The sequence below is a fragment of the Scyliorhinus torazame genome, chromosome 1, assembly GCF_047496885.1.
Source record: "Scyliorhinus torazame isolate Kashiwa2021f chromosome 1, sScyTor2.1, whole genome shotgun sequence".
In the NCBI taxonomy this organism is placed as follows: Eukaryota; Metazoa; Chordata; class Chondrichthyes; order Carcharhiniformes; family Scyliorhinidae; genus Scyliorhinus; species Scyliorhinus torazame.
Genome location: NC_092707.1, coordinates 331,238,616 through 331,251,753, shown reverse-complemented (window position 1 = coordinate 331,251,753; position 13,138 = coordinate 331,238,616). Strand labels below are relative to the sequence as shown.

The following is a 13,138-nucleotide window of genomic DNA, read 5'->3' as shown; positions in this document are numbered from 1 at the left end:
GCCTTTGCCAACGGGGTTCCAGTTGAATGCACCACTTGCCGCTGCAAAACCCGCAGGGGGGGGGGGGGGGGGGGGGGGGGGGTCGCGTCGGTGCCGAGGAGGATGTGTACACATTGGGCCGACTCATAGCTATTTACTTACATCTAGCAATCAGACTTTTATGTTTAAAAAAAAAGCTATCCAGAAGTTACAGGACAGTGAGCTGCAACAGCACCAGGAGGTTTACTTCTTCCCTAACAACAGCACTGAGGTCAACTGAAATGCCTTTGAAACTGCCTCTGCAGAACTCACTTATTAAGCTGGAAGCCTTTCTGATTGGTGTGGTTTTATGCCACAGTGGACATATCTATTTATCTGAAAATATTGGGATCCAGATCTCTTTACACTGGCATCTCGCGATAGTGGAACTACTGGGCCCACTCGAGTAGCATGGAACACTATAGCGAAATGCCAGAGTAAACAGAAACAATTTCCACTGGCAGGATTGTAGGTGACCGGGAGAAGCAAATATGATACAATTGGCACAAGAACCTCCGGGGATGCAGGGAGAATCTGTTTTGACACAACAAGTTATGATCTGGAATACACTTTGAAATGGTGGTAGAAGCAGATGTAATGGGCTGGATTCTCTGTTTTTGGGACTATGTCCCCACGTCGTCGTGAAAACTGTGTTCTTTTACCCCAGGAAAACTGGCGTCAAAAGGCCAAAGATTCACTGTCTTGCTGGGGCTAGAAGGCAACTGTCATGGAGCTTGCAGCTCTAGCTGCCGATACACCTCCGGATCAGAGGCCGCGCATGCGCACGGTGGCGGCCTCCAGCGGCTGCGCCGTGCTCCATGGCGGACGCAGTCCGCGGACCAGGACCGCCCCGCATCGGCCGTTCGCCCGCCCCGGACCGCCCGCACATATAGCCCCCAGTCCCGAATAAGTCGCCCCCCTGCCCTCCGAACGGCCCGCCCCCGGCTGTGGCAGTCCCGAACTAAGTCCGCAGCCGCCTCGCGAGGTTCCCGAACGGGAGGACCATGTTAGAACCATGCTGTTGGAAATTCGGCCGTTCGGGGACGGAGAATAGCGAGGCGGGCCTCAGGCAATGTCCGGAGGTGGTGGATACTCAGCACGGCGTACCCCCCCAGAGTACGCAGTGTTTGGGGGGGGGGGCGGGGGAGAATAGCGAAACCGGCGGCGGTCCCGATTCTGTGCGCGAAAGCGGGTTCTCCGCCCCGTCCTCGAATCCGATTTTGGCGTCGGGGGGCGAAGAATACAGCCCAATATCTTTCAAAAGGAAACTAGGTTTTTGCTTGCAAAGGAAAAGATCTGCAGTCCAGGAGTGAGACTAGTTTGCTAAGTCTTTCAGAGCCAGAACAAGTATAATGGACCAACTGACCCCACTTAGCGCTGTACAATTTTATGAAATACATCACTTTATTCTAAAGTGGTTAATTGTAGAACATTACAATTTGTTTTCCTGAGACTCCGTGTTACACGTTGCTGTTCAGTGGCATGATTAAAAGAGAATTTTTATTTTCTAAGGTTGTGTGTGGTGGGTCAGGATAGTCTTGAGCTTAAAAACCTATTTCCTATACGATTGGCTGCATTGTAAACTCCTTAGTCTCTGGTGAGTGACGGACAAGCAGACACCCGCTTGAAGCAAGGTCCTTCTGCTCGTGGTGCAGAGAAGAACTGGCAGCAGAGTTAACCAGAGTTTCCCTCCAACACCTCCAAACAGCTAGTTACAAATGCGCAAGAGAAAATTGGTTTCCTCCACATTTCATCGGAGGGCGACGAGTGGTCAAAGAATGGGGCAGGAGGGTGAATTTGGAGAAAACTACAGACAAACAAGAAAGCACTAAAATAAAAAAGTGCCTCAAAATTGAACAATGTTCAACAATATCTAATAAAGGGTGGTCAGAAAATGATTTAAGCTCAGCTCAAATTTATGCAGGCTAATTGGTCATCAGTTAATCAAATCATGCTCAGTCCATCAATATGGAAACATGCTGCTCTCTCAATTAGATGGACTGTAATTATGAGTCAAGGTCTTCTGCTCCATATGCTCATTAATAGTAGAGAAAAGATGCCATTAGAAGATGCTTGCACAGTATTCTCAAGCACATTGATGCAATAGCGAACAGCAAAATACTCTGCCATATAGCAGTTAAATGGCAGTCTTTTTTTATTATTTACTTGATGTTGAAACAATTACGAGCTACAGAGCTGCTGATATATTCTGACAAGGAGGGGGAGGAAGAATGGTTAAGAGTTACAGCTGAATGTACACTCATTTGAAGAGATGCACAATTAATTTGGCCCTCCTGTACTTACTGCACTGGTTAAGATAAATAAACACTGATGTTCTCGGAATTAGAAACTGCTTGGACACATCTGGAAAAGACAGGTGCACACATCACTCAGTCATTAGCAGAGAAAAAGGGCTGAACAAGGTGACTTTAAAGTAATTGCCATTCCAGATATGGGAGTAGAGAATGGCATTTCTGTTCGACAAATGATTCCTGAAACTACAACTAATTGTATTCTCTTAAAAGTCTCTGTCCCTGACCCTATTGCATATACTTGTCTGGCAATAAAAGCACTCTTCCTGTCCCACCCTAACAATGGAATCATATTGAACAGAACCCATTTGGAGCTTTTGTTTTGCTGAATTTGCCACATATACCCACGCTGGAATATGGTCAATTCTCTTGTGCTGAATTTGCCCTATTATATTCTAGCTGAGTTCTCAACCAATAGCTGCAAGAACCAAAGCTAAGGCATGCGGAACAGGGCTGATGAATGTACATGCCATGGTCTGGTCAGTATTTCCCCGTGACATCTCTGGAAAGATGGCGCACCGAGGACTGGTATAGTTATCACCAACCTCCATTTATACATTTACCCACGGTAGCATCCAGTGATAAAAGGAAACTCCTCTCCTCTCATAAGGGAGTCTTGAATGCCTTAAAGAGAAGTGGCATTTGCTGTATTTACTTCTCTGGCTGCTTCTGATAACAGGGTCCCAGTCAGAGGCAGTCTTTTAAGTAAAGTGAGTAAGAAACAAATTAGTAATGTTGATGCGGAATTTTTACATATTTCCACAAGAATATGTTCAACATGTTGCTGCACCTGATAAAAGGAAGATCCTTTAGCAACAAAAAAAGAATCATTAATGCACATCTGAGCCAAGTTATAGTTCCACCACTAATCTTGTCAAGTATAAAGGAGCTTAGGGACTTGAGTTCATCGCTATTCATGACTACTATTCATACGGCTGGTTGAGCTACTATCACATTGCACCAAGGGATTTCATTCAGTCTAGCTCTTGCTTGGTTCAAAACACCCAAAACTACACTCGGTCAATGCCATGAATTTTTGAAATTATAAACATAGCGTGTTATCCTCCGAGCTTTCTGCGGCATTTCGCAGTCAACCATTTCACCAAGGGGGTCTTTGACTACCCTATATGGCTCTACTGTTAGCTGTGACAGTTGCTGACACTCTTGCTTCTGAGTCACAAGTTTCCAGGTTCAAGTCCTCCAAGGCTTGAACACAAAAATGATCAAGACTGACACTCAGGTGCAGTACTGAAACGTTAAACTGAGGACCCAACTGCTGGCTTGGGTGAATGCAAAGAATCACATGTGCCCCACCATCCGAAGAGCCGGTAGCATCCCTGCTGACTCCAATAGGCCCAATGCCATTTCACGCTCTAACGTGACATCAGGGGGGGGAAAGAGAGGAAGAAAGCACTCCAGTCAGAAGGGGGTATCCGGTGGATGCGCCATCCCACCCGAAATCAAACTTTGTTCAATTTTGGGTTCCCCCTCCAGATCTATCATTCACCCGCCAGCTTGAGAGTAGAGGTTGGGCAGGAATAGGCCCTTACTTTAAAACACTTAAGGGACTTAATTGGGTCAAGGATGGGCTACCATCCAAGGTCCTGCCCTCCTGAGCATAAAATCACAACCAGGTCAGGGAGAGTGCGATCCCGTCCATGTAAATTTATGCTCCCCCAGAAACCGCCCAAGAGCTTTTTTTTTGGGGGGGGGGGGGGGAGCTGTAAAACTATGGCCATGGTGCTATTTCAAAAGAGGGGCTATCCTGCACTGCCCTATCCAATATTCATCCCTCAATCAAAATCACAAAATAACAGATCATCTAGTCATCATTACATTGGTGTGTGAAACATTTGTTTTCCCATTTCCTACTTAACAACATTGACTCATTGGCTGTAAAATGCTGTAAGTCGGCTGGTGGCCTTGAAAAGTGCTATATTAATACAAACTTGTCCCAATGTATTGTAATCTACTTGTCCCAATGTCTACAGAAATGGCTTCTTCTACTACTGACCATCTCCTTCTAAATACCCAACGGCTTCCATCCTTGATCTTCTCCTTTTCTTTGTTTATATTTTCGGCCTCAGAAACATTGGCCAGAATTCTCTGGTCCATAGACAGCGGTGGGAGAAGTTAATCCAGCCGCCAAAGAACAGCATAACGCCTTACGCCGCCAAGAAACAAGTGGCTAGGAGGCCGGAGTATGCTGCCTTTTATCTGTAGAATGAGGTAAGTTCCCAATCATATTCATTGATGACACCTCTCGCTACCTCATCACAAGCAATACTCTCAACTCTAGAATTGTCTAAATATTGTCAGACTCTCCAATACTGACTGAAACAAAACTTCTTCCCATTCAGCACTGCAACCATAAAGCTATTGTTTCCTGTGTTACATGAGTGAATATACTTCAGATTCACTGGCTGTAAAATGCTTTGAGAATTCCAATGATCATGAAAGGCACTATATAAATGCTTTGAAGTCAGTTCCAGTTAAATACGGACTTTATTCACACTGAACCAAATGGTGAGAAAGTTATTGTCCTGAAATGAAATGAAATGAAAATCACTTACAGTCTCAAGCTAAATTTCGAACCCCATAAATAATCCATAACCAGGAACATTCACTTCCACCTTCATTCCACCTGTCTCTTCCTTTACCTTACTCCTACTGATATAGAGATCCTTAACCATGCTTTTGTTACTTCCAAACTGTCCTCCATTGGCAAACTAAGATCCAGCCCACATAAACTCCAACAATTTCTAAAACTTTACTTGTCCAATACTGTCCTGCATTCGGCCCCACTCACCCATACGGCTCTCTTCCCCAACTCCAACTGGCTCCCTGTCCCCATCGCAGTGCATTTGAAATCCTTGTCTTCATTTATAAATCCCTCCCATGGCCTTGAACCATCATATCAGGCAGCTCCTCCAGGACATGGCCTTCACTCATTGCGGTCCTGCTCTTTGTAGCTCTTCCCCAAAACCTTTCTGCTCAACCATTGCCTCGACTCTAAAAACCAAAGGAATACAACTTCTCCAAAGCCTTTTACTACTTAGTCTCTCTCTCTCTCTCTCTCTCTCCCCCCCCCCGCCCCATATCTAAAGCTTATTTTCCTTCCAAACTTTAAGAATAATGCTCCAGGCTTTGATGTGGCTGCTAATCACTCTTGCAAATGAATCATCACAGTCCTCGCTCAAGTACTTTTTATACTTTCTTTTAGCTCTTAATTTAAGGTGATGTTTTTTGTTGGAATAGGGAATTCAGAGCAGGCTTGGTTTGTGTAACTGCCAGCGAGTCTATTAAAATTAATCTGTAAGTCAGGAGAAGCAAATGGAAACAACACATCATCATTGGTAACCATGGTATTGCACTCTCGCTCTCTCTCTGAGCAATACTGCGTCTTTGAAGAACTGAAAATTACACAGGGTAATTTTCAACGCAAGGCAGAAGACATTAAAAAAGAAGTTTAAAAAATGCTTGATCTCCCCCAAGTTGTTCATCCAACAATTCAGCAACATAACAGTTAAAATAGGTAAGTTTTATAAAACAATTAAACTTTCACAATATATACAAAAATGAAGTAATACACCTTGTCCTTTCAGGCGCGGCCTCATTTTTTTCCGGCTTGTCCTATCTTTAACCAAATTACATTTTAGGAATTCCAGATGGCTCTTTATGATGCTCATATAACAAAACTGATGATTTGGAGAAGCAACTGAGCACCATTAACATTCACAGGGTGAATGGTTACGATGGACAGTTTACTTCTTAAATGCACAATAATGAGGGTTTTGGTTCATCACAGATTCATATTTCAACACTGCAATCAAAATGGGTGTAACTAGGTTTTAATCATTATCATGTCAATTATGTGATAATGTCATTAACCAACGAGTGATCTGCAGATTAGTCCAAATTAACAGAAAGGACAGCAATAAAATATAAATAACTATTACAATTATTTAGATTTATATTACAGATGTCAACAGAAACCTATCAAAGGGCCTACAGAAAGTGATGAGCATTCTAATTTATACTGTATGTTCCAGGGAAATGGGCAAAGTAAGATCTAAATGACATCCATTATTGCAGATATAATGCCCTTTCCGAAGAAACTTCTAAGTCTCCTGTGACAAATCTAAGTAACCTATTCGTTGTACGATGCCTTCGACTCATAAATTCTCTCAAATTCATTCCGATAAAACTCATGAGGGGAAAAAAAGATTTGTAAAAAAAATTCTTCTGCAAACAAGTAACAACAAACCAAAAAAAATTTGATTCTTTAATCACATCCAGTTTAGTCTCCGCGGAATATTGCCTCTCTTCCAAGCTTCATCCTAACTCTCCAATTTCCATCACCTGCATGCCATCGGTTACTAAGTCCAATCTATTTATTTCTTCTCCTTGGCTTTGAATTTCTATTCACTCCCCCATCCCTAATGCACTGTCTTCAAAGCCTACATACATGAATACTCCATGCCTTCATCCCACCCTGTCCACAAACACTCAAATCCAGTATTGCAGCTTGCATTCTCCACTTTCCCAATGACGATAATACCGTGTTCCTCTTCCTTTCTCTTCATCACAGCTGTCAGAGCCTTCAGCCATCATGTCCGAACATCTCAAAATTTTTTCGCCAAACCCTCCAGTTTGCTGTGACTCATCTTACACTTGCGAATATCTGATTTTATAATTCAGATGTTTTAGAAATAACTTTTTGAAGTGTTCAAGTTAAACCCTTGGTTGAGAAACTGGCAAACAGACCTGGGTAAATACAGTTCAATGGGTAACCGGTGTTTAATTAACCAGGTCAAGATTGAAATTAGAATCAGGGGTCGGCAAGGACTGGAACTCAACAATTATTTCAGTAAGGCAGTTAAATTATTCATTCAGCTCCCAGATAAAGGCGGGGGCTTCATGGGGGAACCAGCATGTCTGAAAAGAGGGCTGTTAACACGATTGGAGATATAAATTATTCATGACAGTCCCAGAATCAAAGGGTTGTTTGAAGATAGATCACTGGTTTAAATTTCTGTTTGGAACATCCAAGGTACGAAGTTGCCATGAAGAAGGGTTGCCGGGAATTACCCTTTTGTATTTTGGGTCTATATTTTTGCTCATAGAAAAAAGCAGTTCAGCCTGGGAACAGACAGATTCAAGGGAGCAAAAGAGGTAAATATTAGCCACGCCTGCACCTTAAGCAGACCATGTACTAATTTCATCATTCACCTCCTGGAGTAAGTGTGGGAGCTGGCACTCAGTTTGGAGGCAGAATCTGTCAGAGGCTGAAAGATCTTTCTAGCTTGGAGCTAGAGAAAGAAATCTACAATAACTCTCATAAATGAAAGGTAGTTATAGTCTGGGAGAAGACTGAGAGAAAGGAGTCTATATCTGTCCCAAGCTAGGACAAGGAGCATTAGGAACCATGGGTGTTCCTGACTTTTAATTCTCAGGCACGAATATAATGAGACCCAAAGCTTGAACTGAGGCGACCACAGTTGTGGGGCGAGATTTTCCCACACCCGATTCAACTCCTGACTGCAGGAAACCTTTTGAAGGGTGGCCTCATCGGGGTGTAACTCCCAGAGGCACAAACAAAAGCGGGCTGATGCCATTGAATAGCGGTGTCAATCTCAGCACTGCAACCATCGAGAAACACCCCGCCAAACACGGCCAAAACCAGATTTTGCAATCTTTCCGGCGAATCGCACCTGTGATGTTTTGAAGGAAAGGGTCGGAGGGTAGGTTAGCCAAAAACTAATGGAAAGATCCTCAGAAAATGACGTATCGCAGAGGATAGCTGGAACACAAGATTCTGAGGAGCTGTGGCATGTGGTTTGATCCCAGAAGGAGAAGTAAATTAACCTTCAAAATTTGTATAAGGGAACTCTTTGGTGAAATTAGGAAGTAAAAATGGGAAGTGTCTTGACAAGCTATAGGGTTAAGTTATTAGTGCTTGTTTTTTTATATGCTGCAAAGTTTGTTTTTGTTTAAAAACCTGGTGTTCTTCTTTCATGTCATCACTGCGTGTTTAAACTTCTCTTTAAACGTCAACAGTCTCTTCGCAGACACTAATATTACCTCAAAAACTTGGTCAAAACCTACATCCTTGTCATCCTCTCCCCCCCACCATAGTTCCTCTCCTAATTCTTGCTTATTGTTCATTCGCAACTCATCCTCTACCATGAAGCGCTTTGCAATGTTTTGTCACATTAAAGGACGTACCATATAACTTGCTATTGAACAGGAGCAATGGTTAGCACTGCTGCCTCACAAAGTGGAAAGAAACTTCCGATACCTGGGGATTCAGATCGCTAGGAGCTGGGGAACCTTGCACAGACTTAATCTGACACGGTTGGTAGAACAAATGGAGGAGGACTTCAAGAGGTGGGACATGCAGCCTCTATCGCTGGCGGGCAGGGTGCAAGCAATTAAGATGATGGTCCTCCCGAGGTTCTTATTTGTATTTCAATGTCTCCCTATACTAATCACTAAGACCTTTTTTAATAAAATAGACAGGAGCATCACGAGCTTCGTGTGGGCAGGGAAAGTTCCGAGAGTAAGGAGGGGGTTCCTTCAGCGTAGTAGGGACAGAGGAGGATTGGCACTACCGAACTTGGGCGATTACTATTGGGCCGCCAATGTGGCAATGATACGTAAATGGATGATGGAGGGTGAGGGAGCGGCGTGGAAAAGACTGGAGAGAAAGTCCTGTAAAGGGACGAGTTTAGAGGCGCTGGTGACGGCGCCGCTACCGATCTCACCTAAAAAGTTTACCACGAACCCGGTGGTGGCGGCAACATTGAATATCTGGGGACAGTGGAGGCGACAGAGAGGGGTGCGGGGAGCCCTGGTGGGGTCCCCAATCAGGAACAACCATAGGTTCGCCCCAGGAAGAATGGATGGAGGATTTCAGAGCTGGTTCCAGTTGGGAATTAGGAGGGTGGGAGATTTATTTATAGATGGGACTTTTGCGAGCTTGGGAGCATTGGAGGAAAAGTATAAGTTGCCCCGGGGAAATTTCTTGAGATATATGCAGGTGAGGGCATTTACTAGACAACAGGTGAGGGAATTTCCATTGCTCCCGACACAGGGGATACAGGACAGGGTGCTTTCAGGGGTGTGGGTCGGAGAGGGCAAGGTGTCAGAGATTTACCGAGAGATGAGGGAAGAGGGGGAGGAGTCGGTGGGCGAACTAAAAGGAAAGTGGGAAGAAGAACTAGGGGAGGAGATAGAGGAGGGTATGTGGGCTGATGCCCTAAGCAGGGTAAATTCCTCTTCCTCATGCGCCAGGCTTAGCCTGATTCAATTTAAGGTGCTACATAGAGCACACATAACGGGAGCAAGATTGAGCAGGTTCTTTGGAGTGGAGGACAAATGTGGGAGGTGTGGCGGGAGCCCGGCAAACCACGCACATATGTTTTGGGCATGCCCGGCACTGGAAGGGTATTGGAAGGGAGTGACGGGAGTGATTTCGCGGGTGGTGAGGGCCCGGGTCAAACCAGGCTGGGGGTTAGCTCTATTTGGAGTTGCGGAAGAGTCGGGAGTGCAGGAGGCGAAAGAGGCCGACGTTGTGGCCTTTGCGTCCCTAGTAGCCCGGCGCAGGATCCTACTCATGTGGAAGGAGGCGAAACCCCCCGGACTGGAGGCCTGGGTAAATGATATGGCGGGGTTCATTAAACTGGAGCAGATAAAGTTTGCCCTGAGAGGATCGGCTCAAGGGTTCACCAGGCGGTGGCAGCCATTTCTCGACTACCTAGGGGAACGTTAGAGGGAAGACAGATGACCAGCAGCAGCAACCCAGGGGGAGGGGGGGGGGGGGGGAGGGGGGGTTTAGTTTAGGTCAAAGATAAAGGGGTTTTGTTACTTGTGTATTGTTTAAAATTTCTGTATTGTTATTGTTGCGTTTGCTTTGTAAGAGGGGAAAAATTGTTGTTTGGGAAAAAATTTTCAATAAAACATTTATAAAAAAAAAAAAAAAAAAAAAAAAAAAAAGCACTGCTGCCTCACGGCGCTGAGGACCCGGGTTCGATCCCGGCTCACTGTCCGTGTGGAGTTTGCAAATTCTCCCCATGGCGGCGTGGGTCGCACCCCCACAACCCAAAGATGAGCAGGGTAGGTGAATTGGCCACGCTAAATTGCCCCTTAACTGGAAAAACAAATGTTTTTAAACTTGCTATTGAACAACTTCATTTCCTTCGTAGTTACCCCACGGTAGGCCTTCCACACAGGAAGAAATATAGAAAATAGGTGTGCACAAAACGTCCAACTGTGATGAGCAAATACTGAAGTGCAAGTTTTGTTTTGGCAGAAGAGGTTCCTCTTTCAGTTAGACACAGTGTGAAGGATGGTTGGACTAGGGGTGGATCTTCAGAGTCTGTGCTTTAGCAGTGTACAATTGACCTCGGGTCTGGCACAGAGTAAACTGTAGCCAAACAAGGAGATCACGCAAGGGGGTCCCTCACAACACCCCAGGCTCAGACTGGCTACAGTTGAACCCAGTACAGGATGAAAATCAACATTTCAAGAGACCTTCAATGGCCTTTTAAAATGTTAAATATAACGGTTATTGATATCAGAAGGACAAGGATTCAGAATAAACATCCAGGAAAGCAGAGCGCTGCATGTTTATAGCATAAAACACAACAAAGGTGATTCTGCACGATAACGGGATTTGCTGATTATACATAACTGACGATGATTGCTGTTGGGTCACTAATTCAAGTATACCTGCAGCCTAAATTAAAACTCACGGGGACTAATTCCTATCTCTAGTCATTCGCTCATTTAAAAGTTCCAGCAGATCTCCAGCGGAGTTGTTTGTATTAAAATCAATAGATACACGGTTTTATAATAGGAGCATTCGCCACACTACTGACAAGATGTCATTCTGCTGGGTATAACTGTGTCGGTAAAAGGTCACAAGGTCTAATTGATTTGTCATCACGTTCTGAGATCAATGAAAGAATACTTGTACATGGCAGCTTGTCGACAAATAAAAGAAATTTCTGGCAACTTACCTCCGCATTCTGATTGACTACTAATAGTGACATCGTCAATGCTACTCAAGTCTCTTCGGGCTAGAATACAAAAAAAAGGGCAGTTTACTCAAATGCAAATCTTACTGACCATGACATTTCAAATATTTTTAAAGACGATCTGTCAATAAATATTTCACGATTTCTTCTCATTCCCCTCTTCTTCATCACATTGTGTACTCCTGCGAGGGATGAGTAACCTTGCCTGTTCTCAGGCAGCTGCTTCTTTGAACCAGTCACCCTACTCCGTGAGATTTCCCAAATACCATCAAGAGATTTTAACTGTGTGATAAGGCGAACAAACCTCAAACACAATTCCATCATCCTACCATTCTTCAGTTCAAGGTTTTTAAATACACAATCATCCTGCTCAGATGATGTACTGTCATTGTTAACAAAGCCTTTGCAGTCCAATCTTAAGAAACGTGGGGATCTCTGCTACTCCAAAGCACGAGCAGGAAGATGTTCATTATATGAAAGCCAACTTGAAATGAGTAATGATATGTATTAAGAAAAACATCTTTCTTATTCTCGTTTTTCTCCTGGGTTTTTTTTCTCCCCTTCACAAACCAACTGAGGCCTTACTTGCTCTACAAACTCCAGACTAAGCATGTAGCAGCAATAAAGCAAAGGAAGGTGGTGAAATGCAGGGTCCATTTTGGTTCACTGACTGTGCTAAAACCTCTCTTGGAACTGAACTCAGTCACAAGCAAAAGGTTCTCGCATGAATTTTCGGTCCACATATTAAACTGAACATCACGCTATTGATGGCATTTTTAAATGCCTGAGATCTGGTTTGAACCATTTATTTGTGCAGATGAACCCAACGTTACCCGTAGGGGTAGGGTGGCGTGGGGAGAGAAAAATCGGCAGGTGATGAACCGTAAATCTTTTATGCAAAGGGTTTTGAAAGTAATTTTGGAAAGCTGGCTTTAATTTGGTTGGTCTCCACATTTCTGTTTCTATTGTCAAGAATGCAACAGTTTATCAGTAAACTTGAATGGCTCTGAGCTGAAGGGGGATGCGGATGTCATTTGGTTAATTGAAACCTGCATTGTCAACTGGTCTCAGCTGGAATGTCACTGGACAAGGGATGTAATCAGTGAGCAACTCCATTCCTGATCATTATCCAGTGACCCCACCTAGAAAGATCTGATGTTGTACATAGACATCTCCCCTCAACTCTTCTAAACTCTAGATCGGCCTAAATTCCTCAATCTCTCTTCATAAGATCCCTCATCTCTGGAATCCCTCATCTCTGGAATCAATCTAGCGAACCTCCTCTGAACTGCCTTCAATACCACTACATCTTTCCTCAAATAAGGGGACCAAAACTGTGTATAATACTTCAGGTGCGGTCTGAGCAATACATTGTACAATTGCAACAACACTTTGTTATCTTTATACTCTATTCCTTTAGCTATAAATGCCAACATGCCATTTACTTTCTTTATTACCTGCTGTACCTGCATGCTAGTTTTCTGTGATTCATGCACAAGGACACTCAGATCCCTCTGCATCAAGCATTCAGAAGTCTCTCCCATAATAAAAGTTACTTTTCCATTTTCTAACCAAAATGGATGACCTCACACTTATCCCCGTTAAACTCCATCTGCCACATTTTGGCCCCCTCACCAATCCACGTTAAACTCCCATCTGCCACATTTTGGCCCCCTCACCTAACCCATTTATATAGGACAGTTGCTTCACAGCGCCAGGGTCCCAGGTTCGATTCCCAGCTTGGGTCACTGTCTGTGCGGAGTCTGC

At 44.1% G+C, this 13,138-nt stretch overlaps 1 protein-coding gene across 1 annotated transcript in view; it reads right to left on the bottom strand.

Moving 5' to 3' along the window:
* rps6kc1 (ribosomal protein S6 kinase polypeptide 1) overlaps positions 1–13,138 on the bottom strand; it is a 225,286-nt gene that overhangs the window by 142,968 nt on the left and 69,180 nt on the right. The window contains exon 6 of the mRNA XM_072508923.1: positions 11,354–11,413. Coding sequence (XP_072365024.1) covers positions 11,354–11,413 — 60 coding nt within the window. The remainder of the gene's footprint in view (positions 1–11,353; positions 11,414–13,138) is intronic.